The 26,824-nt window shown below is 38.5% G+C and overlaps 1 protein-coding gene, 3 long non-coding RNA genes and 1 pseudogene across 4 annotated transcripts; 2 read left to right on the forward strand and 3 right to left on the reverse strand.

Annotated features, from left to right (window-relative positions):
- Positions 1–2,630: 2,630 nt before the first annotated feature.
- Positions 2,631–4,743, reverse strand: LOC149118897 (uncharacterized). The gene is made up of 3 exons (XR_016205576.1): positions 4,402–4,743; positions 3,668–3,739; positions 2,631–2,795 (listed from the first exon to the last, which is right to left on the reverse strand). It is a non-coding gene; the product is annotated as an uncharacterized LOC149118897 (long non-coding RNA).
- A 10,858-nt stretch (positions 4,744–15,601) lies between these two features.
- On the reverse strand, positions 15,602–17,829 carry LOC149118898 (uncharacterized). Its single transcript, XM_089288965.1, has 2 exons — positions 17,556–17,829; positions 15,602–16,881 (listed from the first exon to the last, which is right to left on the reverse strand). The coding sequence occupies exons 1-2, from the start codon at positions 17,827–17,829 to the stop codon at positions 16,601–16,603; spliced, it is 555 nt and encodes a 184-aa protein (XP_089145091.1). The 3' UTR covers positions 15,602–16,600.
- A 643-nt stretch (positions 17,830–18,472) lies between these two features.
- On the forward strand, positions 18,473–19,255 carry LOC149118899 (uncharacterized; annotated as a pseudogene).
- A 696-nt stretch (positions 19,256–19,951) lies between these two features.
- Positions 19,952–21,030, reverse strand: LOC149118900 (uncharacterized). Its single transcript, XR_016205577.1, has 2 exons — positions 20,775–21,030; positions 19,952–20,167 (listed from the first exon to the last, which is right to left on the reverse strand). It is a non-coding gene; the product is annotated as an uncharacterized LOC149118900 (long non-coding RNA).
- A 2,863-nt stretch (positions 21,031–23,893) lies between these two features.
- LOC149118901 (uncharacterized) lies at positions 23,894–26,798 on the forward strand. Its single transcript, XR_016202269.1, has 3 exons — positions 23,894–24,187; positions 24,540–24,843; positions 26,468–26,798. It is a non-coding gene; the product is annotated as an uncharacterized LOC149118901 (long non-coding RNA).
- The last annotated feature ends 26 nt before the right edge of the window (positions 26,799–26,824 follow it).

Here is a 26,824-nt window from a genome sequence, read left to right on the forward strand (position 1 = left end):
AATTGTGGCGATGTGAGTGGAAGAGTAGCGTCTTTCGGTATTTTAATGTAAAAATGCTAGTTCACTTTTTGTAATTGGACACCCCGCGCCATTCGCATGTTTCAACATGCGAATGGCGCGTTTGTTTGCGCTTTAATGCCCCTCTTGTAAACCTTATGAAAAAAGCTACAGTCCTTTTCGCTCAAAAGAAGTTTTTAAGTTATTGATATGACCTCGAGTCGTACAATTCAGAGTGTAATAGTGCTCTCAATTTCAAATTGGCCTCGAGCTGCGCGCTTGTCCCTTCAGTTTGAAATTACTCGGGGCCCTATTATTCCCTTAAGTTACATCTCACTTGGTCCAATTACTATTACTAATTGCATTTAATTGTTATCCAGATGAAAGATAACCACATGCATGGAATAAAGTGTAAAACAAACGATATATTTACAGCTTCTCCAGCTTCGTGAGACCATTAAATATTCCTGACGTCAAATCTTTAATCTTGTTTTCTTGAAGGAACCTGCAATTTATTTCAAAACCATAGCCACGCTAAATTTCGAATTACACAATATTGTAAGCGTATTGTTAAAGGGAATGTAAGAGAAACTTAAAGGGAATATAAGGGAATATATAAAGGGAATGTATACTTAAAAGGAATATAGAAAGATATACATAATTTAAGCTCATATAAAGCATCTTTTCACGGTGCTAGTTAGAAGTTGCAAGTTTGAGGCAGAAAGATAACTAACTGCAAGAGAGAAATGATTGTCTCGCCGAATCTTCCAGGTTGATGTGAACGCGTAGGACTGGAACGAATTCACATGCCGTACATGTGATAATGGTTGTTGGCAATAAACGCACGTCGTCTGCCATACGGACGGAACAGGCATCGTTTGTGTCGATTTACACGGTCAATATAAACTACGGACAGTGGACTGAAGACTGCGGACTGCGAACTGCGAACTACGGACTGGGTATAAAACATGGACTTAGGTACAAAACGCGGACTAAGTATAACGGACTGGCTATAAAACATGGACTCGGGTATAAAACGGGGACTGCGGACTAAATGCGGCCTGCCAACTGCAGTCCGTGTTTTTTACTGACCGGTCGTAACTAATATTACGTAATACATGTATAAACGCGAACAAACCTTCTCGTATGCGCGTGCTTTGCGATCAATTCCTTTGTTTTCGCACCTGCCGGAGGGAGGCCAATTTCGTGCCTACCTAACAGCTCAGGCACACAATGCTTCTCCTATAATTTCTGCTCTTTTAACATACCAAACCTACCAAAACTCGATCGCACTCTTTAATCCACGATTACTACTAGTATAATATTTTTGAGGAAGGAAAGAAACAAGGCAGATTTTTATCTCACAACCTGAGTCACGCAAACATTAATTCTTGCCTACGTTTTGTTTTATATTCGGAACTAGACGAAGGAATCCGAGTCCATCTGAGAAATAAAGAGAAAAGTCAAATAGACATCAGGACGTCATAGCTTATCCACGGTTGCATCTTGGCATATTGATTTCATTGTGTTTGACTAAGACCATGCCTTATTCTTAGAAAAGACCTGTAAATCCAAGATAGTAAAGAGATCGTCGATGTTGCATTTATAAGTTTCCCAGACCAAATACACTACGAGAAGTTTTAACTGTTTACCGTAAACTGCCCCTTACAAGCTCTGGGCTTATACAACTTTGTAGGGGCTTATAAACGAAGGAGCTTATATCCAAATGGGCTTATAACCGGAATATAAAAACAGTTGCGAAACGAGCAATGGCTGTACATGTTGATGGAGATAGATTTTTCATTTACTGGTAATTAAGCTTTAAAACATCATAATAAAGGAAAGGAAAGCTAGAGGAGGGAGGCTTATATTCGGTGAGGCTTATAACCCGAGGTATTTTCTGATTTACAAGTAGATGGGCCTATAGCCGAGGGGACGTATAAGCAGGAGGTCTTGTAAGCGGCAGTTTACGATATCCTTACACATGATTTAAATTACAGATCCCTCATAGTCAAAATTCCTGCGGTATTTATGAGGTTTATACGATGATTTTCGATTTCTTGGCGTAATATATGTAATAGACATAGCAGGTTTCATTAGCCCTTTTCACGGTTAATTTTTCTCATTTGCATTACAATGTAGTCCAACGTGGATGCGAGGCAATTTCGGGCTAAAGCTACAAATTAGCTCGAAATTATTGTGATGCAAATGAGCAAAGTTAACCATGAAAAGGGTTATTATTGAACTAAAGGTACTGGTTTCTATGGAAACCGTTGTGCGGAAGACGGCAAGCAATTGAAACGCTTAGCTATTTATATAATATTGAAGTTAACAAAGGTAAATTGATAAGCTCACAGTGGCGAATGTGTGATGTCATTTTGTTGTGATTTCATTTTGAGATCCAACGTTCAAAGCGTCGGCTTTGCACTCTCACCGTGATTGAATGCGTCGATTATTTATAGCTCCACCCTTTCTTTGCTTATAGCGCGGCCCATATAATCATTTATCTAATAGTGTAGCCTGCGTAGGAAGTGTTGCCGAGTGAGAGCAAAAAAAATCGACGCAGCTGGGGGATGGTGCGTCGCTCGCCCCACCACCACCCTGCTTCGTCGATTTTTCTACTTTTGCTTCAGTTTGGCGCGGGAATGTGGAATGTGGAAAGAGCTCTTCTTAGCTAGGGGAACGCTTGCTCCGCAGGCTAGTAATAATGAAATCGCCATACATACAATTCTGTGAGATTCCTGGTGTTCAGGAACAACTCTGGTGGCAGTTTCTCCAGGGTGTTGTTGCTTAAGTCTCTGCAAATTACACACAAAACTTGATTAACAAGGAAACAGAAAAAAAAAACATTATCGTAATTTATTAATATTACATGGCTTGTGTTTGTAGCCGATCTAACGCGCGCTCTGACTGGCTAATTCTAGCGCATTTATTCTTCCGTAATGCCCACGGGCCGATTACAGGTTACAGGCCCGCAAAAACAAAGCAAAAAGGCTGATAATAAACAACTTATTAACCTCCAAAGTTCGGTCTTTACGGGAAAATCTCAAACCTTGACCTTGCCGTATTGATCGCTCGGTCAATACTGCAAGTCTCAGTCTGAGATTTACTCGTGACGACCTCACTCTCGGTTAATAAGTGGTTAGAAATGGACAGATATCTTTTTTTAAATTGCCGCGAAGTGCTCCCAGTCCCAGTAATCAACTGCCTGAAGCAACGTTCCATGTTTCTAGCGCGAATCCAACCTAGCTAAATAACTGAGGTGCTATTTATATTGAATATTGATGTTAACAAAGGTAAATTAATAAGCCACAGTAGCGAATATCTGATGTCGCTTTCCTCTAAAGAAGGAGATCCAACGCTCGAAGCATCGTTTTTGCACTCTCACCTTGATTGAATGGGTCAATTCTTCATGGCTCCACCCTTTCTTTACTTATAGCGCGGCTTACACAATCAGTTACCTTATAATGCAGCCTGCGTAGTAAGCATTGCCGAGCGAGAGCAAAAACATTGACGAAGCAAGGGGAGGTGGGTCGCTCGCACAACCACCCACTGCTTCGTCGATTTTTCTGTCCTAGCTCTAATGTACGCGCGGCCAGCATGCGGAAAAAGCTCTTTGTACGGGCGCGCTTGTTACCCTGGCTAGTAATAATGAAAACGCCATACATACAATTCTGTGAGATTCCTGGTGTTCAAGAACAACTCAGGTGGCAGCTTCCCTAGACTGTTGTTGCTTAAGTCTCTGTAAATTACACACAAAATAATTAACAAAAAAACGAAAAAATTATCGTAATGAAATGGATAATACTGTTTTAAAATATATCAGCTTTACATGAATAAAATGTTCAATTCAGTGACGGCGACAACCAGTCATCATGGTTATCATCATCATTTACATGTATTAACAATAACGCTTCTGAAAGAATTCAAACATCTAGAGACAATGTAATTATCGCCGAAAATACACGTACAAGATGGTTGTCGAAGCAGGTAGTTTCCATGCAGAAACATTCTTTAGCTCTACTCCACTGCATGAAACCTTTATGGCAAATGGAGATGTCCTTAGATTCTTGCATTTACATGACTTTAGGCAGTCTTCAAAACCAGACTTGGAATTATTAGATGCGAAGAAATTAGCTTTTGAGCCTCTACTTATCAAGTGAGTTAGTGAGTTGCGACCTTGTCTGTTCGGACTCGGCAACATTGCTGCTACTTTTCATTTGCAGGACAGAGATAATCATGGTTTATGTTTAGCGAAAAGAACAGGCTATCTTCGTCAACCAACTACTATCATCAAAACTGTCTGGAAGAAATGGTGTATTGATTAGCCTCGGCTCCGAGCCATCCTCTGTAACTTAATAGGATTAACATTATTTTCATGGCTGAAGGAAGCGTATCACTTACAGACGCGTCAACTTCGTATTGTCATCAAAAAGCCTCGGAGGTAACTGCTCTAACTGGTTTCCATCCAATTCCCTGTCATGAAATGATTTCAATAGGGACGATAACTTATAACAATAAATATACAAGTGCTTGAATTGCCAATCCCGCCCGCAGCGAGAAATAATAAGATAGAATGGTTCTTTATTTTAGCACTTTGACAATTGCAAAATGAAAAAAACAAAATTGAAATTAAAACAAAAACTTTAATCCTCGGAAATGGCGGTCAGCATTGATTTTTATTAAGAGCGCACATAATACTTTATTGGCAGGACTTTACTAAACGCACACCCAGATTAAAACTACCTGCGCAAATTGATGCCTACACCAAATCACCCACCCCTCCCTCTCTTTCATTCAAAAGTCAAATTGTCCACCCTTGACAATTTTGTCTTTAGCGGTCTTTGTATGTTAAGTTCTCTGCCCTACTAACTGTGTTTGTCACCAATCTATTCAGTTCTAAAGATAACTACACGCATGGAATCATAAACTGCACAAAATCGATGTATTTACAGGATCTCCAATTTGTGAGACCATCAAATATTCCTGGGGCCAGTTCTTTGATTTTGTTTTCCTGAAGGTACCTGCGATTAATTTCAACAATACCAGACGCATTAAATTTCGTGCTATACGTTATTATTACAGTTTCATTAAACATGAAGGGAATACAAGGTAAACTACATAATTTGAGGCCGTGTAAAGCACCCTTTCGAGAGCAAATTGATCTAAGCTGGTATATCCACATGCACATAGTTAATGAAGAGACGAGGAGATTGAATTAACTTTTTGGGTCTTGGTTTGTGTAAACAAAGCAAGTCTAGTTTCAATTACCGATCATCAGTCTCTTAACACATTGTCTCCGAACGCGACAGCTGATGCATTGTCAGAAATCTTCCAGCAACTTAGATGGATAGCTACGTTACAGGCATTCCATCACAGACAACGACCAAGGTATATTTTTGCCAAAATTGCAACAAAACTTGCATTCCACCCATCAAACGTTTCAGTAATCATCAGGCATTACAAACTGCCGGGCTTGTTTTCCTTTAATGCGCAGAAAACAAGGATATCCACACATGAAACACACATTTCACAATTTGCGCGATCAAAACGCTAACTCTAGAAACATTAACTTCACAAACTTGTCACGGCGGTAAGTTAACCTTTACAAATTCACGTTAATAAATAGCTAAGTTGTTTACTCGCCTGCCGACGTACTTTTAGAAACTAACACCTTTGTTTATCGTGCAACAAAAAGTTGTTCTCACAAATTTCTAATAGAAAGCACGAGAAATCCTTTCTTGCCATTTAGTTTCCCGCTTGAAGTGGTAACTTCTCAACGTCAAAATACCTACGCTTAATGGAAACGTTAACTAGCCCAATGATGTTTGACAAGTAGTTTCTGGACAAAACGAGCAGGTTAATGCTTTCATGGTTCCTTTCTTTCCTTACACGTACCCCATGTAATGAGAATGCAACAAAATACTAGCTATACGTACAATTCCTTGAGACTGCTGGTGTTTGAGAACAATGCAGACGGCATCTCCTTCAAAGGGTTGTTGCTCATGTTGCTAGAAGTAACAACAAATTGACACAAGAAACGAAAATATTAACCGCAACAAAAAGGACGGTTTTAAAATGCATACGACCTTCACTACTGACTATGACTCTTTATTTTAGCACTTTCACAATCGCAAAATTGAAAACCCTAATCCTGGGCAACGGCAGTCAGCATTGATTTTTATTAAGAGAGCACATAATATTTTATTGGCAGGAATTTCCTAAACGCTCCGCAAATTGATGCCTATACCAAATCACCCATCCCTCCCCTCTCTCTCATTCAAAAGTCAAATTGTCCACCCCTTAACATTTTTTGTTTTTAGCAGTCTAAGTATGTTAAGTTATTTGCCCTACTAACAGTGTTTGTCACCAATCTATTCAATTCTAAAGATAACTACACGCATGGAATCATAAACTGCACAAAATCGATGTATTTACAGGATCTCCAACTTAATGAGACCATCAAATATTCCTGGGGCCAGTTCTTTGATGCTGTTTTCCTGAAGGTTCCTGCGATTTATTTAAACAAGACCAGGCACATTAAATTTCGTGCTACACGTTATTATTACAGTTTCATTAAGCATAAAGGGAATGTAAGATATACTACATAATTTGAGGCCGTGTAAAGCACCCTTTCGAGAGCAAATTGATCTAAGCTGGTATATCCACATGCACATAGTTAATGGAGAGACGAGGAGATTAAATTAACTTTTTGGGTCTTGGTTTGTGTAAACAAAGCAAGTCTAGTTTCAATTACCGATCATCAGTCTCTTAACACATTGTCCCCGAACGCGACAGCTGATGCATTGTCAGAAATCTTCCAGCAACTTAGAAAAACTGAAGGATACCTGCGTTACAGGCATTCCATCACAAATAACGACCAAGGCATTCTTTTGCCAAAAGTGCAACAAAACTTGCACTCCACCCATCAAATTTTCCAGTCATACTCAGGCATTAGAAACTGCCGGGCTTATTTCGCTTTAATGCTCGGAAAACAAGGCCATCCACACATAAACCACACATTCCACAATTTGCGCTGGCAAAGGGCTAACTCTAGAAGCATCAACTTCACAAACTTGTTAGGGCGGTAAGTTAACCTTATCAACTTGTCAAGTTGATAAATAGCTAACTGGTATACTCGCCCGCTGTCGTATTTTTAAAAACTAAAACCTTTGTTTATCGTGCTACAATAAATTGTTCTCACCAAATTTCTAATAGAAAGCGCGGAAAATCCTTTCTTGCCATTTAGTTTCCCGCTTGAAGTGTTAACTTCTCAACGTCAAAATGCCTACGCTTAATGGAAACGTTAACTAGCCCAATAATTTTCTTAATGATATTTGACAAGTAGTTTCTGGACAAAACGAGCAGGTTAATGGTTTCATGGTTCCTTTCTTTCCTTACCCGTACCCCATGTAATGAGAATGCAACAAAATACTAGCCATACGTACAATTCCTTGAGACTGCTGGTGTTTGAGAACAATGCAGACGGCATCTCCTCCAAATGGTTGTTGCTCATGTTGCTAGAAGTAACAACAAATTGACACAAGGAAGGAAAATATTAACCGCAAACAAAAAAAAATTCGCTGATATCAATGCCAAGGTGATGATCTGATATCATCATTAACAATAACGCTTTTGAAACAACTTGGACGTATTTCCTTACATTCTTCTTCGCCAGAAATATTAAATCCCGGGGTTGAAATCCTCCTTCCTTCCACTCGAAAGATTTGTGTTCGGTTGTCCCGATTTCCACTAGCTCCCCAACGCTTTGTAAATAACCAGCTTGTCAGCCATCCACTACTTGGCATTTTTTACAAGCATTCGTTCCTATTTGCAGTATTTGTTTATATAGTATACCTAATAGACCATATTACTATTCTCCGTGAATAACATTATAGAAGGGATTTATTTCAATTGTATAGGCAGTCAAAATGATTTCGACTGCAACTTGAAGAAAAAAAAAAGTACAAGTAAATCTTTCAAAGACTAAAAAACTGCACGAGCCAGCAAGGATCAAAACATCATTTGATTGCTAGTTAATATAATTACTTGTTAATCAAATAATTACGAGAAAAATCATTTGATTGCTTGTTACAATACAATACTAAATAATTAGATTTGCTCTCGATTTCTATCGCGGGATAGTTGGCGAGGGCGCAACCCGAGTCAACTATCACGCAGAGAAATCGTGAGCCAATAATCTAATTGTTTTAGTATAAATCTACTAGTCGTTCAAAACTTTATCTAAATCCTCTTCATAGACACTTCGAAAACGCCAAGAAGCGGCCGTAATTTTGTTAACAAGGGCACACTGCCACGATACTCACTCTCCACCACAGAATAGATAGTGAGTAACGTAGCCAATCAGAGAACGGCATTCGTAATAGAACGCTAGTAGATTTATACTAAAATACATTTTTAGACACGTCACGTCTAAAGCTGTACAAGTTCCTTCAAGATACGTACGTGTTTTCCTAAAATACAAAGATCTATGTAATTTATTAGTTTGTTGTCTCTGCGTTAATAATATACATGCAATTTAATTTCAACTTCTTGCACTCAGTTTCAACTTTCTGCACTGCTTGGGTTTAATTGACATGCTCTCAGCCAATCAGCATGCTGATATTTTTGCATGTTTATTATTAGCATTTGAAAAGACTCCCTACATTAGCCTCAATTGCAGGTTAGTTTCAGTCAACTGCTGAGATTACGAAAATGGTTTATTAGCACAGCAGCGTACAGCGGAATACCATGACACTTGAAAAGGTCAATTATTTATTATTTTTACAACTGTATTATAATTGTGGCGATGTGAGTGGAAGAGTAGCGTCTTTCGGTATTTTAATGTAAAAATGCTAGTTCACTTTTTGTAATTGGACACCCCGCGCCATTCGCATGTTTCAACATGCGAATGGCGCGTTTGTTTGCGCTTTAATGCCCCTCTTGTAAACCTTATGAAAAAAGCTACAGTCCCTTTCGCTCAAAAGAAGTTTTTAAGTTATTGATATGACCTCGAGTCGTACAATTCAGAGTGTAATAGTGCTCTCAATTTCAAATTGGCCTCGAGCTGCGCGCTTGTCCCTTCAGTTTGAAATTACTCGGGGCCCTATTATTCCCTTAAGTTACATCTCACTTGGTCCAATTACTATTACTAATTGCATTTAATTGTTATCCAGATGAAAGATAACCACATGCATGGAATAAAGTGTAAAACAAACGATATATTTACAGCTTCTCCAGCTTCGTGAGACCATTAAATATTCCTGACGTCAAATCTTTAATCTTGTTTTCTTGAAGGAACCTGCAATTTATTTCAAAACCATAGCCACGCTAAATTTCGAATTACACAATATTGTAAGCGTATTGTTAAAGGGAATGTAAGAGAAACTTAAAGGGAATATAAGGGAATATATAAAGGGAATGTATACTTAAAAGGAATATAGAAAGATATACATAATTTAAGCTCATATAAAGCATCTTTTCACGGTGCTAGTTAGAAGTTGCAAGTTTGAGGCAGAAAGATAACTAACTGCAAGAGAGAAATGATTGTCTCGCCGAATCTTCCAGGTTGATGTGAACGCGTAGGACTGGAACGAATTCACATGCCGTACGCGTGATAAAGGTTGTTGGCAATAAACGCACGTCGTCTGCCATACGGACGGAACAGGCATCGTTTGTGTCGATTTACACGGTCAATATAAACTACGGACAGTGGACTGAAGACTGCGGACTGCGAACTGCGAACTACGGACTGGGTATAAAACATGGACTTAGGTACAAAACGCGGACTAAGTATAACGGACTGGGTATAAAACACGAACTAGGGTATAAAACGGGGACTGCGGACTAAATGCGGCCTACCAAGTGCAATCCGTGTTTTTTAATGACCGGTCGTAACTAATATTACGTAATACATGTATAAACGCGAACAAACCTTCTCGTATGCGCGTGCTTTGCGATCAATTCCTTTGTTTTCGCACCTGCCGGAGGGAGGCCAATTTCATGCCTACCTAACAGCTCAGGCACAGAATGCTGTTCGTAGAATTTCTGCTCTTTTAACATACCAAACCTACCAAAACTCGAACGCACCCTTTAATCTACGATTACTACTAGTATAATACTTTTGAGGAAGGAAAGAAACGAGGCGGATTTTTCTCTCAGAACTTGAGTCTCGCAAACATTAATTTGAAAAGTGCGTCTTGCCTAAGTTTTGTTTTATATTCGGAACTAGACGAAGGAAACCGAGTCCATCTGAGGAATAAAGGGAAAAGTTAGATACACAACAGGTCGAAATAGCCTCTCCACGGTTGCATCTTGGCATATTAATTTCATTGTGTTTGACCATATTGTTGGTAAAGGAGTCTCCTTTACTAACTATGGTTTGACCGAGACCACCGGCCTTATTCTTAGAGGTGCTTCTTAAAATCCAGAACAGAAAAGAGGTTGTCGATGTTGCATTTATAAGTTTCCCAGACCAAATACACTACGAGAAGTTTTAACTGTTTACCGTAAACTGCCCCTTATAAGCTCTGGGCTTATACAACTTTGTAAGGGCTTATAAAAGGAGGAGCTTATATCCAAATGGGCTTATAACCGGAATATAAAAACAGTTGCGAAACGAGCAATGGCTGTATATGTTGATGGAAATAGATTTTTCATTTACTGGTAATTAAGCTTTAAAACATCATAATAAGGGAAAGGAAAGCTAGAGGAGGGAGGCTTATATTCGGAGAGGCTTATAACCGGAGGTATTTTCTGGTTTACAAGTAGATGGGCTTATAGCCGCGGGGGTTCTTATAAGCGTTTAAGGTGGCTCAAAACAGTTTCTAGCACTTCGATTGTGATGGGTCGTTTATAACTACTCTTTATCACTTGATGCTACAATCATGGTATTAAAAAACACTGCCCAATCATTGGTGAACACGTTGTTATCATTTTCGTGACACAATAGGTTACAATAGGAACAGTATGACCTGCCAAAAAAAACCCTTAATCACAGTTTTAGGAGCTTATAATTTAAAAACGGCACGATAATCTTTTTTTATATTATCAAATTTTAATAAGCATGATAAGACGCAACTTTTGACAAAGTTTTAAGAGCATCTGTTTATAGGGTTCAGAGCCACCTTAAATTTTTGAAAATTTAAGGTGGCTCTTGAGCTCTTAAGGGGGATGGTGGGTCGCTCGCCCCAGCTCCCCGGTGCTTCGTCGATTCTTCTGCTTTTGCTTCAATTTGAAGCGGTCAGAATGTGGAAAGAGCTCTTCGGAGCTAGGGGAACGCGTTCTGCGCAGGCTAGTAATAATGAAATCGCCATACATACAATTCTGTGAGATTCCTGGTGTTCAAGAACAACTCAGGTGGCAGTTTCTCCAGAATGTTGTAGCTCAAGTCTCTGTAAATTAAGCGCAAAAAAATTAACAAGAAAACGTCTGATATTTTCCCGTGAAGACCTCACTCTCGGTTAATAAGTGGTTAGAAATGAATATATATATATTTTTTTCAATTGACGCGAACCGCTCCCAGTCCCAGTAATCAATTGAGCCAACGTTCCATGTTTCCAGCGCGAATCCAACCTAGCTAAATAACTGAGGTGCTATTTATATTGAATATTAAAGTTAACAAAGGAATATTAACAAGCTGCAGTAGCGAATTTCTGATGTCGCTTTGCTCCGGCGGAGATCCAACGCTCGACGCATCGGCTTTGTACTCTCACCGTGATTGAATGCGTCAATTCTTTATGGCTCAACCCTTTCTTTACTTACGGCGCGGCTTATACAATCAGTTATCTTATAATGCAGCCTGCCTGGCAAGCATTGCCGAATGAGAGCAAAAACATCGACGAAGCAAGGGGAGGTGGGTCGCTCGCACAACCACCCCGTGCTTCGTCGATTTTTCTGCTCTAACTCTACGTCACGCGCGGCCAGAAGGCGGAAAAAGCTCTTTGTACGGGAACGCTTGCTTCCCTGGCTAGTGGTAATGAAAACGCCATAGATACAATTCTCTGAGATTCCTGGTGTTCAAGAACAACTCAGGCGGTGGCTTCCCTAGACTGTTGTTGCTTAAGTCTCTGTAAATTTACGAGCAAAATAATTAACAATAAAACGAAAAAATATTAACGTAATGAAATTTATGATACTGTTTTAAAATGTATAAGCTTTATATGAATAAAATGTTCAATTCAGCGATGGTTATAACCAGTTATACTAATACTTTCATCATTATGATCATGGTTATCATCATCATTTATCAACAATAACGCTTTTGAGACAATGTAATTATCGCCGAAAATATACATACAAGATGGTTGTCGAAGGAGGTAGTTTCCATGCAGAAACATTCTTTAGCTCTACTCCACTGCACGAAACCTTCATGCCAAATGGGGGTGTCTTTAGATTCTTGCATTCGCACGACGTTGGGCAGTCTTCAAGACAAGGTTCGGAATTATTAGATGCAAAGAAATTAGCTTTCGCCACAGAAAGCACTGTTGAATTAAGATGAGATAAAATAAGATAAAATACGATAAGAATACCATCTACAATAGAGAATCAGAGGCAATAACGAGAAATGAAGAGAAAGTAAAATGGATTTACTTACCGCTCAACGTCAGCAGTAGAAACATGACGTGAGAGTTCTTTCCTAAATAATCAGGATAAAAATATTAATGAGAGACTTTCTTTGGTCTAATGTAGTCTAGGAGAGATAGCTTATCAGGAAGTACAAATAGAAGCTCACACCGAAATTCGCAGTCCCCTGAATTTTTTTTTTCAAAGTCTTTAAACTGCAAGCTGTAAGTTTAATAAATTGCTTTTCAGTGAAGACACCTGTTTTATTGTTTACCGCCTATCTGCCCCGCTCCACGCCACCCCCACCCCCCTCGCCACCCCCACCCTCCCCGCCACTTCCACCCCCCTCCCCACCCCGGCGAACCATTTTAAAGTAGATCTGAAGCTTCTATTTATCAATTAGATCATGAATTCGACAGCGAATAATCTAACTATTTTAGAAGAATTCTTATTAAATGTTCACGTCTTTCTAATTTATTTTTTAGTTTCAGATAAAGACCGTACGTAATGAACGGGACATAACTACCCAGTAGATGAACTTGTCGTTAAAGTTTATTTAGTTGTGCAAAACCGCCTGACGGGCGAACAGACAAATCGAGAGTTACATAGCATACGGATAAAATGCCATGCCGTACCTTAACAATGGATTCCAGACCTAAAAGATTACTTCTAGTTACTTGTATTCGACAACAAAGTACATTTTAGTTGTCATTTTATTATTAATTTTTTTGTCTTAGATATTTTTTTCAGCAAGAACTGAAATGTGCCCAGACCGGATGCCGGTGGAAAAGAACTACCTGTTCAGTCACGGCATCTTTTCTCCACAACGTGAGTACTTCTGATCAGCACTTGCAATTCTTTCAAACAATTCATGATTGGTTTATGAACCTTTTCACTGCGTTAACATGTCCATCTATTCCATTTTAAATACGTAAATATCAGAAACTGAACCCACATCCTGTTCTCAAAATTCTGATACAGATGATGTTAACTAATATTCCATTAAAACCCTTGTAAGAAATCCCTGTAAGGTTGATTATTTGCACGAACAATTCTCATAGTTTTACCCACATACACCAGTTGCCCGTACCTATTTAAGTAAAGCACGTAATGATAATAGATCGGAAGATCACAAGAAGAAGACATAACGAAATACAGATGGCGAGAAACTCAATACTTGCTGCATAGCCATGAGTGTCGCAAGGATTCTTTTAGCTGTTATTTATACATTAGGTGTAGCCTTTAATTAAGTAGTGATGGGTGAAATTCTGGGTTACCTTAGCGGTGAAAATATCCAAGCTCGAAAAAAAATCTTCCTCTCTCAGAAGCCAAAATCCAACAACATTGAATTCTGAATTGGCGGAAAGCCGTTATTTGCATACGTCTGCTTTAAACTACATGAAAACTGACATCTCCTTACTTCATTAAGTTTATCGAATACATGTAATTAAGGATTAACATGTAGAAATAATTGTCCAAGCGACAAACTTATCTTTGAATTCGAATATAATTCGTTATTTCTGGCATTATTTGATAAACCCCTTCGTTAGTTTTACCTTTTACTTGCTTTTTATGGCAAATTTTACTAACTTTTAAGTTTTTGTTCGCTCAATGTGTTCACAGCCGGCATTCGGTATCCAAAAAAAACTTTTAATAATATATTAACAAAGAATAAGTTAGAATAATTGCGTCACGATTGAAAAGAAAGTCTCTTAGTAGCCGAATATAATATGTAAGCGTTTGTCGATTTTAGAGACTTGAAATTAAAAGAACAACTTAATTTATTTTTTTCGTACCTTTCCTCTAGCATCTTTAAAAAGTCACAACTTAAAGCTTAAATTCACAACTTAAAATAAACAGGTCAGTGAAAGGAGTGAAACTTATCAGATGAGAAAACAAAACAAAACAAAACAAAAATTGACGACGTCCATTTTGCAGATCATGCATGCGCCAGATTATGTATGTATTTTTAATATTTATATTCTCTTTTGATAACCGTCTTTCTCCCTTTCTTTAGACGGTCGTTGGGCAGAAAAGTAAATGCTGTACCATCAACGAGATTTTCGTTCACATTCGCCTCAAGAGGTAACACAGAAACTGTACGGGAATGCATTGTTTAAAATCAGGGAACAGGGAAATGGGAAATGGGAAACAAATACAAAAATGAAAAACGGAACGGGAATCGAAAGCGGGGAACGGGGATTCTTTGAAAGCGAGAATCTTTAAAATGGAGATTCTTTAAAACTGGGAATCTTTTAAACGGTACATCTTAACTGAGACTTAAGAAGGCATCTTTTGACTGTATATTCTCACAACTGTTGAATATCACTAACTACTGCTGCATAAAACTATCTCCTGGGTTCATTTGTGCTGACGGGAATTTCTCCGTTCCCCGTTCTCCGGGTTCCCATTCCGTTTCCCGTTGTGATTGTTTCCTGCTACCTTCTTTATTTTCCCATTCCTTACTTTACCGTTCCCCATTCCTCCATTTCCAATTCTTCCGTCTGAAAACCAGATTTTTAGGTGGATTACCACTCTCGCATATTGATAACTTGGGTCAACCAGCGCAATCATGATTTTAAAAGATGTATGGGCCGCTTGCACCTGCCAAAGAGGTTGATTCACATTCTACTTTCTCATACATTCTACTGCAGACACATTAACCGTCCATTCATTTGTTCTATTTTATTTCACTCGCGTAAACCCGTTAAAATTTGCGCCCGTTGACAAGAATAAATAACGCGACAGTGGACAGATGGGTTGGGAAGGAGAGGCCTGGGGAGGACTTGTCAGAGTCTTTACGGTAACAGTCTGTTGTTAACCACTGAACAGCCCAAAGGATCCTTCCTCTTTGAAAGACGGTTCCAGGTTTTCAAGACCGTAATAGTTTGCAAGTCGATGTAACAAAGCGTAGAAATATATACTTCTGGATTTCTCTGAACGGTCTTCTGTCAAAATATCCCCTACTGTAAAATTAGAACAAGCGTATTCAATTAAACTTTAAACAATGTTTGCAAGCTGATTGTATAATTAATGACAATGAAAAAAGTCCTTATATTTTATTTCACAATTTTAAACGCAGTTATCTACAGGTTGACAAGGTATAGTTCGTTTACTTAAACTCGCCGCGTACTCTCGCGACCATAACTGAAAGCGCGAAGGCACAGAAACACAAGTTCTTTCGCAAAGGTATGTGGCAGCCTTTAGACTGCCTTTATCATGGTCTCTTGCTTTTATTCAATGATATTTCTATTAAGTTAACATGTTTTAAGACTGTACACCAACTGAACCAGAATGAAAGTGTTCTCTTAAGCACTATAATGACTTTCAGAACTTTGTTGGCTTTTATTTCTTGATAGTGATGTTCAGCGATGACATCGTAACATTCACCGCTTTAATATATTTTTTTTCTTGTCAAACGCCTTGTAAAATTTATAATCATCCGAGTTTTACCTATTATCAAATACCGAGAACAGAGTTAAAAACAGTGTTTGGAAATATGGTAAAACACTGTCTTGAGCGTTTGATATGTCTCCACAATCGAAACTAAAACAAGGAGAAAAACGGAGAAATAAACTCGTAAAAATATATGCTAATTAATATCAGAGATTCAAAAACCGTCTCGCGGTTATGATATCCTTTGTTTGAATTTGATAAATCATTAATGAGTTTGAGAAGTAACCATCTGCGATGTTCGAGTCTTGCGTTTCGAAGTTTTAGGAAACACCATCATCAAAATTTCTCAGATAAGACTTCCTTTGGTAAGTATGCTTTATATGTGCCATTCTTGAGCTTTCTCAGCTTTTCATTTTTAGACCAAGAATGGAAATACTGCTGATGATTGTACAAAATCACTGATTTAAGTGTAACTGCCTCTTTAGAAAAACTGCGAAGTCAATGATTAGTGACCTGATACTGAGATCAGGTGACCTATCATTGATAAATGTCAATCACGGGATGTCAATTTTAAGAGCCCATCCTTATCTTTGTAACAACCTACATATACTTGGTTTAACTCCTTAAAAATTCTTCCTATTTTTTAACTGAATACTTTTCGAATGTCATTTATCGCCGAGTAAGTAGACGCGACACCGCCAAAAATCCCGACAGCTATAAGTTCGTACAAGAACACCTTGATATGTAGAGGAATGTTCTTTTCTATTCTGAGATAAAACAGACAAGGAAACACAAAGGTTAGCGCTGTTACTGTGGATCCTCCTATCAGAGAGAGAATGGGACCAAACTTTGGTATGAGTTCACCAACGCCAAGGATAAAGCACATGATTCCTGTACGAAGGAGACACCGCTTCAGACAGAACTCTGCCGGAAAAGGAAGTTAAAACATGAGCGTTAGTTTTACTAGTATAGATACCATACTGTCAACATCGAAACGCTTTCACTCCTAACAGTGTTCAACATGTAATATACCTTAACAGCATCATTGTATCGTCAAGCAGTCAGGTAGTGAGAATAACGAAAATCATCATTTGTCATCAAATATTTGGGAGAACTGAGGTTAAACAACTTAACATTGGTAAAAATCACTATAACTGTTTACACTACCGTCAGTTTGTTTCTCTTTTTACCTAAGCTGGAAAAATGAGGCAAAATAGTCGAACCAACTCGAGCAATTAAAGAAAAGAAATAATATAATTTGACATGTATTTAAAGACATCTGGGTAACTCCTTCTCAACAAAGGCACGTCACTTAATTACTTATCAAAGTAAGCTAGCAACTTACTGCAGGATGTGTCAGTAACGAGGCGAAGAGGCGGAGTAGCAGTTTTCTTGACCACACCCTATTTACCTTCCCTACTTAAACCTCTTCGAAACCAGGAATTTTCATGGGATAGTACAACAAAAGTGATACTGGTGCAAAAGCTGTGCTTTGATATGCAGCAGGGCACCGATCTGCGCTCCTTCTGCAACGAGTCCGTTCCCAAAGAGGCTATCTCCTGTTCTCCTGACTAAACTAGGTTACCATGGTTACTCACCTTGGGGTATACTCAAAAGTCCCTCTAACTGCTGTGACACTGGATTTACCACAATCACAAAACTGAACAGCAAGTGAAGCGTAATGAGCGTCAGCACTACGTCTAACATTCCTGCAGACGTATTATGCTGGTTATGACCCACACTGTCGAGAATGTTCGAGTTGATGTCCTTGCCGTATGCCACAAAGCCAAGCACTGGCACAGGCAGGTACATGCTGACTACGCCAATATAAGCCCAGAAAACGGACAACGCAAACCTGGAGGATTTCTTCATGTCTGTCTGAATGGTTGGGAAGGTCGAGGCACCACCAAAAAGGAAAACAGAATTGTTCCAAAAGCTACAAAACAAAGGAACATTAGTAATTGAAACCACGTAGACATTTTGATTGTAAAACATTTAGGTACACTTGTCCTATCATCAACACCGTCTGCATTTTTATTTCTCTTCCGTGAGCTGGAACTTTGTCAGAATGATTCTGTTCTTTACAGATCACTGTCGACAAAGTTATTTTCCCCAAATTTAAATTCCGTCCACACTACGCGGGAGGAATTTTTGAAGCGCAAAAATCACCGGTTATTTTGGATTTGTCTTTGAGGAAAACTCCGTCAAGGAAATCACATGATCATCGTGACGCCATGGTTTTCGAAAAGCTCAGTTTTCAATAAATGTTTTCCGTCTATACGAAAGCGAAAAGCTGCCGTTTTCAAATTCTTCCGTGTCATTCAGCACAGTCACCAGCTCTCGTGATAGAGAAAGAATTATATATATTAAGAAAACAGGCGCCCCATAGCCAGAAATTCCGAACCAAAGTGGGTGGTGCTTATTTCTGTTACGCGCTAGCACACATGTCAGCCTGTCAATAAAGCTAGCGTGTGATTGGCCAATCTGTTAAAGAGGAAACTGTAGTCAAACCAAAATGGCGTCGCGCGATAGACCTTCGAGAGGCGACTTCTCGGTGTTAAATTCGATTTCATCCGTGGATGCCGACTTTGGCCAGCCAAAACTAATCAAGTACAGAATAATCGTCTTATTGGGAAGTTGAAAGGCTCGTCGAAAGACGGGGAAGAAATGGAACGGTAAGTGTTTGGTTGTGGTGCCTGTTTTCGCACGTGCTCGCTTGGTTGCTGTATTTTTAACTGAATTCAGTGTTTACCCGAAATCAGAACGAGCTTTTCTTGCCTTTCATTTAATTAGGTAGAATATTTGGTGCAATGGAAGGGCTAGTCGTCCTACGAAGCCTCGTGGGAGCCAGAGGAGGGTATATTACCTCGATGTGTGGAGCTATTCAACAGGCCAAGCCCGGACGTGGCAGTTATTCAAGAAAATGTTTGTTCTTTTAGGGTAGCCGTCGAACGGCACTTGAAATCGCGGTCACATTTGCCTGTAAGGTTGTATTTTCGGGGGGATGTTTTTCGTTTCTTGTTTACTGGTAAGGGAGTGACGAGGGAGGGATGGAAATTTTTTGAGAAAGATGATTTCAATGCTGTTTATTTTCCTCTTGGGTGGGATTCCTGGGTGGACTCTCACGGCCAAGGATCGCCAAGGAATAAAGGTTTCTTACCCTATGAGGGTTAAAACGTTCATTTCTTGGTCCCCAAAGAAGTATGAAATGGGTATGGGTGGGATTCCTGCTTTGTTACCAAGAGCATATCAGGAGAATATTTCTTTTAATTTTTCTAAAGTAGCTCTAAATGATTGAATCATGAAGGGCTACTTTAGCAAAATTAATAATGGTAATTGAACTGAGTGGAGTGCAATTTGGTCTGTAATCATACACGTGATTTCAAATTAAAAAATATATATATATTCTCCTGATATGCTCTTTTCATATTAAATAAGAAATTATGTGACTTTTGCACGCAGGGCTATTTAAGTCTGAGTCAGTGGAAAATTTGTTATACAAATTTTGAGATGGTATGCCAAGTTTACGTGGTCAGTAAATACATGTAACGTCAAATGCGCATTCATCTCTACTAGTATGTACAACTTTGTTACAAGTGTTCATTCAACTCTGTATTAAAAAGGGACATAAACTTTTTAAGTGTACATACATCTTTGTAAGTGTACATTCAACTCTGTAAATTGTAACATTGTTATTGTACATACACCTTTGTAAGTGTTCATTCAACTCTGCAAATTTTAACTTTGTAAGTTTACATTCAAATCTGTTAAAGGCACATTGCTTTGTACATGACCATTTATCTTTGTATGCATACCTTTCACCTACCTCAGTAAGTGTACAATTCAACAGTGAATGCAAATGTAAAAAATTACATTTTCAAAATTAAAGTATTTTATTTCTTTTTCTTTAGTTGAGGTTTTCGTTGTTTTTCTTTAGATTTTTTAGCTTTTTTGGATACATTTTCTTCAGCTGGGGAAACTGCTGATGGAGTCATTCTTTAAGTAGCTGATTACCCTCTTTTTTCCCCTTTTTGTTTTGATAAGTTCATCCCAGTATTCCTGGGCCCTTTTTGTGTATTTACGATGCTGTCGCTGTCTGTGCTTCAGAGCTTCCAATCTATACTCAGTGCGTAGCACCTCAGCTGGATCATCATTGTGGTTGCTCTTCCTCTGTATTATCCGTTGCGTATCATCGTTGTTTTTTCAACCCCTAAAACAATAAGTTGCAGCAAATGGTAACACCATGTCACGCAAATAAATATGTAATCATACATAAATTTCAAGGCTAGTTAAACAACTGCTTAGAGTGGTAAACAGTTTTTCAAGACTTTTTACCTTGACCACTGAACTGTTTTTTATTGTCATATTTTTCTACCACTTGGGGTATATGATACACTGCTGCATGCATGTAACAGGTGACTTGCTCTTTTCTGTAGCCTGTTCTTTCATCTCCAATTTTGGTAAAACTCGTGATCCACTTTTTTATTTGTGGATTTCAAAACACATGTACATATCATAAATTAGGAAAACATAAAGTGTCAAGTCTTAATGGATTGTTTTGTGCCTGTGGTCGAAATAGTTCTGTAGAGAATGGCTCCCTTGAGGAAATGTATTTGAAGTACAGATCTGCAAAGTCCTAAAGACAGAACATCACGACAAGAAAATATTCAGACAAGTAAAAACAGCTAATTGCCCAACTTGTCATTAAATTGGGATGTAATAGTTGATAGGGATGAATTGATTACTTGGACTGTGATGCTATCTCAATTGATTACTTTATGAACAGATAAATTGTGTAGAATTTAACCTGTACCTACCTTCCATAATTGAATGACCATGTGGCATGTGTTCTTCTGTAAACAGTTGTAACTGGCTAGCCTCTTGGGAAGCTCTCTTAAGAGCTTTTTCCTATCATCTCCCAAGAGGCTAGTCCAATCCCAGGTTCCACTACCCTTGCTGTCTGCATTTCTCTTCTCCCATATTGAAAAAGTGACACCACAGTTGTTCATTGCCTCCATAAGTTTTTGGACATGTTCTGACTTTTCTACGGACCTTTTTTTGGTAGAGGAAGAGCCCTCCTTGTCATCCCACTGCATTGCATCTTCAATTTTCTATCAGAATATCTGTGATTCTTAACATCAAATGCAATTCATCCAGAATGATGTGGTCCAGTGGGATGACAAGGAGTGGCTTATGGCAACAACAGTAATTTTCACCACTCTTCGTTGTTGACAACTTGAACATTTCCTGGATTGTGCGCTTAAATGGTATGGCATCATAGTATCCAGAATCCTTAGACATGTCACCTCTAGTTGGAAATGAAAATAAAAGTAGTAATCCAAATTAATTTAATAAAAATTATGACTGAGATTCTCAAGGTACTTCAATTTTATTTGAAATCAACCAGTTATATTAAGACAATTTTTCATAATTATTAATCAATTACCTATCCTTCTTGTGTATCTTATACCATAAGCATGTGTAAGTTGAGTTGGCCGCACTTAGCCCCATAACCAGCAGCAGAAACTGTAAACGGAAAAAATCTAACATTATAGTTTGAGGTAGTTTTTTATCATGTAGTCTTAATTTTATGCCAGGCCCCTTTTGATACCAGCCTATAGCTGATGGGGCTACCCTGCCAAAATGAAGATGACTGGACTTGACATGACTTGACTATCAAATGATAGCGAATATTGCAATATTAGCTCACCTTGTAATCACCTCTTAGGTAAATATCTACTCCAACTTTCTTGCCATCAATTTCAATGAAGCCATCATTAATGATCTTATTTGCTTCTAAAAATACATCTTTAAATGACTCCTCCAAAGTCTGGTGGCTCTAGCTGCCATTTACAACAGCAACAGTGTGATTTCCTGAAAAAGAAGGTTATAAGATTTATTAAATTGACACCTATTTGAAACAATAATTAATAACCACTTGCATATGTTTGTGTAGTTAACTAACCTTTTGATGACAAAATATCATCCGCCTTCTGAAGGATGGTGAAACTCAGAAGTATGAAATTAGTTGTCCTGCTCATACGTGCTCCATCACCACTTAATTTAACTTTTACTGTTTCCCCATCCTTTAATGTTCCTTTGCTTATCTGTAATTAAATTGAACATCCTTTAATCCCAAGAACTATTTTTATTTGCCGGTCTGATTGACTAAAAGCTCACAATGCAGTTTTGATGTTAATACATATTTCATATTGCATGAAATTACTAGAACTTACAAGTGCATCAACAAGGATGACATGATACACAACTTACATTTCAAAAAAAAAGAAAACTTAAGATATATATATATATTTTTTAAATTTATTTTGCACACTATAGCTACTGAATGAATATTATAATATCCAGCCATTAAGTACTTTATTTTTGTGATCAGTTTTGTTGTTACGTCACTTTTATTTTTTTTTTCTGTTATTTACAAATAAATGTTGGGTCCTTCACTGGACTCTTGCTCAATTCCACAGGGAACCAATGTTATTTGTTGTTATCGATTAAGGCAGGAAATGAGCATGAGTTTTCTCATCCTCTTCTCGAATTATTGCTCTAGGGTAAAGTAAATGTTTCAACTGGGTTTATTTATGTGTGTCAATAGCTGGATGGCATCAACATTTCATGAAGCCAGTCCAGTAATGAGTACTTACCATGTCTCTCACTTTGTCAGTGAGCAACTCTTTGAAGGAATACTGAGCGCCAGGTGCCAACCCAGGCGTGGTAGAAATTTTAACTTGCTTATTTAGATCAGATCGACATGTTTTATTAAATAGGATTTAACAGGAAAATCATCAACAGCCATTGACAGCTCATGAATAAATTCATCCCCAACTCCAAATTTATCCATTAAAAAGAGTATGCTCTCCATTGTGTTTTTGTCATCGGGGTGAAGTTTTTCATATTTTGATCTTGGGGATGCCACACTACCATGTTCTTGCTGCGAATTGGGATGATTTGTAGTTGAGAAGTCTATAGAAAAGCTATCAGTGCTGTTAGGGTCCTTAAGTTTCAAAAGCTGTAAATCCTAGCCAAATATTTCAACAAAATTAAGTGCCTTCTGTGCTTGAGTCTTTAGTTCTTTTAATTTTCTGTTTTTTGCTTGTTTGGTTTTGAGGTCTGGAATTCCAGCTCCTTTGTGAATCCTGGGCCAAGCTTTCATTCTGCAACCTATCAATGTACTTGGGCAGTTGTTGATTTTCATTGTTCAGTTCTCTTGTTTTTTCCTTTTCTCTAGCATAATCTCTTTCAATCTCTAAAAGCATTTCATCAATTAGTTTCTCCTTTTCTTCCTCAAGATTTTCATATTTTGCTCTCCAGTTACAGATTTCTTCTTCTGCTTTTTCGAGTTTTGACTGAATGGAACGCAGATCTGCTTCCCACTTCTCTACCGAGATCACTTCACTTCTCAAAATAGCCAACCTACACAATTTTTCCTCATGCTCTTTTCTGTTTTTACATTTCCTTTTCTGTTCAGGGTCTGATTTGTGATTGTAGCAGCAGAACAGCGATTTGAAAGTCGGCGCTCAATTCGATCACTCTCTCGACTGATCTTAAACGCTTGTCCAGGAATGATTCCATTTAACATGTAAATGTATGCAATGCCTGGCGTTTCTTTTTTCAATTTGTGCCACTGTATCAGTGTGGCATTCTTAATTGTCAGCCAGAACACAACTTCATTACCACCTTCATGTTGTTTTGTCACATATTTTAACTGTGCTTCTGGTGGATTGTAGATAGATACGAGGGGATCACGCACAAGGTAGCGATCAGACATTTTTTCCTTCTTGTTTTGATTTTGGTTTTGATAATTTTTTTTTGTGCGCAAAAACAACAAAACAAAAAATTCTGAAATTCCTCCCAAAAAAAGCCTGTGCCACCGAGCCTCCAGCCTTTTATTCTGCCCCTGTAGTTACCAGCCTTTTATCCATCATTGAGCTGTTGGTATCAAAATGGCAATCGTTTTTGTGCAGCATTTAATGCGAAGAAGAGAGGCAATCAAGACTGTTTTTTCTGCGCGATCGAAGTAAGAATAGTGTTCGTGGATGCCTTCATATTAGCCGGAAGAAGGCTGAAAAAGCCGCAATATTTTCAGGGTATACAGAGTCTTAATTGCCATAAATGTTGAATGACATCTTCGAACTTAAAAAAAATTGATTGGGGTGGATTGATACCAGGAGAGGATTTCGGCTGAGTCAAGATGTGGGAAGTGACATTTATGAAGGTAGGCGCCATTTTGTGTGTTGTAAAGGGCATTTCTTCGGAATGAAACGCTGAAAGTAATCGAGAAAACCGCAACGAGTGTTTGATTTATCAAAACAAAGTAATTCTGCAATGAAAGTACTGATGAGTATCATTAAAACTGGCATTGGGATGGCGGGGTTATGTCCATAATACGAATCCTAGAAACTCGATTTATATGAATCTCCATACTGATCCTTCTATTCTTCCGCAAGTTTAAAATACCAATCAACCTATGGTTAACTTATAAGTTAGCAGTCTGATTACAATGCTCGTTTTCTTCATGGACCAGTTTGTCACGGAATAATAATAGATTTTTTTCTTTTTTTGTCTAGGCGTGTGCGTGGTGTTTCTTATCTTGGCGGCGGGAAACATGTCAAGTCTGGTTAATCTGCCCGTGCATGGCGATATTGGAAAAACTGGTGAATTGCGTATTTGGCTTGTAATCTGCTCTGCAGTCCTACTTCCTTGCTCCTGGCTCGGCACGCCCAAGGAGTTCTGGGGGATAGCTGTAGGGCAGTGCTAGTTTGGCGACAGCCGTGGCTTGTTTGATGATCTGTGTGTGTATCGGATTGGATTTGCCAGCTGATTTAAAAACCGTTCAACAGCCTACTGTGAACTTCGAGAGCTTCTTTTCAGGTATGAAAACAGCGTGTCATCTTTCTCTCTTCCATTGTTCCACTTGTATTAAAATATGCCACTATTCAAAGATAGTTTTAAGAGATGGCTCATAACAGTTTCCAGCATTGTTCAGCACTTCTTCTTTGATTGTTCAATGCTACCTCTCGTTTTTAGTTGATGCTACAATAATGGGATTGGTGAACAATTTATGGCCTTTTATGTGACACAGGTTACCATAGCAACGGTTTAACCTGTTAGAAACACTCTTAATTTTCGTGTGAGGAAAATATTGGAATCCTGGCATACCGCAATTACAATTGAATCGAACAATAACTCAAAATGACCTAGACAATATTCTATTCTTTTATGAACCCCATATTAGCTTTTTATTTCCTCACAAGTATCTTTTTGTTCTTAATGTAATTTTTTCTACTTCACACTTTTTACCGTGTATATTTTAACGGCAGCGCTTTTTATTAACTATTTGTCAAAGATTGCACACTAATAATCGAAAGCTTGTAATCTTAAACTATTTTAACCAGAGAACGTTTTAAAATTTTGTATATGATGCGCACGACAATTTAAGGTGGCGTCACATACATGCTCAATTATACTGTAATGCAAGTGAGAAAACTTACCTTGAAAAGGGCTATTGATCGCTGTCAACTGGGTTTTTGCTTAAGACAGATAAACATTTTCCATCATTAACCTAGCTTGTTCAAGAAGACCGTGAAACCCATAGCCAGAAATTCCAAACCACATGTGCGCAATAGACCGCAATTTGTCAACTAAACTTCTTGTAATCCCCTCAGGTCGAATTTACAATGCAAAATAAAAATCGTACAGAACGCTTTTGCAAAATGGCTTCAAAACCAAAGAAACTTAAGATCAACGGCGAAAGCTCCGTAGAAACTGAGGAGATACAATCATTTTTGAAGTGGAAGTCGTGGTAAGTTTTCTCGTTTATACACCTTTGATTTGTTTTTATAAAATATTCCCGAGCTGATAAACTAAATTTGCTTCTCTTAGGGTATTGTGGAATTACGAATATTGTGAGGAAACTGTAATGGAAGCCAGCAAAATGTTGTCTAGAGCATACGAAGAGAGAGAAATTGCCGTAAGCAAATTGAACTCTGTTTTGCTCCGGAGAATTCTTAACGAATTATGGGGAGATGAAGTTAAATTGGTGAGGCGAGGACCAAGTAACTCAAAGGTGCGTAAACGTGAAAACGTACCATGACTTCCACTTAAAAAATGATCTCCTCAGTTTCTACGAAGCTTTCGCCGTTGATCTTACCTTTGACAAATTTGACAAATTGCGGTCTAATACCCCCGCGAGCTGAAGTCTTGGTTTGCCAACATGACGAGGTTTCCAAGCCGATTTCAACGGTCGTTGGGTCGCGGATCAAACGACACGGAGCTCTTCCATAGTTCTATCGTTTCACTGGGGACACGAAGAGCCACCTGGTGTCGCTCGCAGGGCTGCGATTGTGTGGCTAGAGGATTGAAATGAAAGATCAACCTTTGCCCTTGAATTCTGCGGTGGATTTATGGCTGTGGGTACATTTTAGCCTGGGATTTTTGACTTCGTTCGGCAGGCTGTTCTGACTGAGGTGTTTCGCCTTGTCCTCTCTTTATAAAGGGAAAATCGGAATTCAAAAAAGTCGCTTAAATCAAGTTCAATCGGTAAAATAACCACACCAGGAGCAAACAACACACGTGTGGAATAAGGTAAGCCATTTTTATTGAGAATTTTCACTTTTAACTACCTCCATGGATATCTTGTAGAAAATCCCATATAAACCCTTATAATTCGATGCCATATTGTGTTACTGGCTTGTGTGGTTCATAGAGAGAGCTTGGGCTGCCTGTGATTTAATGAGGGTAACGGCCATCAAATCACATGGTAGTCTTCATGGCGAACAAACAACGCAATCCTTTTGTCACAGAAGCAAAGGAGACTTTTGTCTGATCGGTCCCATTCTCGTCCCCAGAGCCT

The sequence above is a fragment of the Orbicella faveolata genome, unplaced genomic scaffold (genome assembly GCF_042242905.1).
Source record: "Orbicella faveolata isolate gen_17 unplaced genomic scaffold, um_ofav_v1 contig_1, whole genome shotgun sequence".
In the NCBI taxonomy this organism is placed as follows: Eukaryota; Metazoa; Cnidaria; class Anthozoa; order Scleractinia; family Merulinidae; genus Orbicella; species Orbicella faveolata.

Bases quoted from the DNA above. Each gene is read 5' to 3' on its own strand.
- LOC149118898 (XM_089288965.1), bottom strand. From the start codon at position 17,829: ATGAAGAAATCCTCCAGGTTTGCGTTGTCCGTTTTCTGGGCTTATATT. The intron at 16,882-17,555 runs GTGAGTAACCAT...CTTTTCCGGCAG, and splicing joins ACTTTTGAGTATACCCCAAG to AGTTCTGTCTGAAGCGGTGT.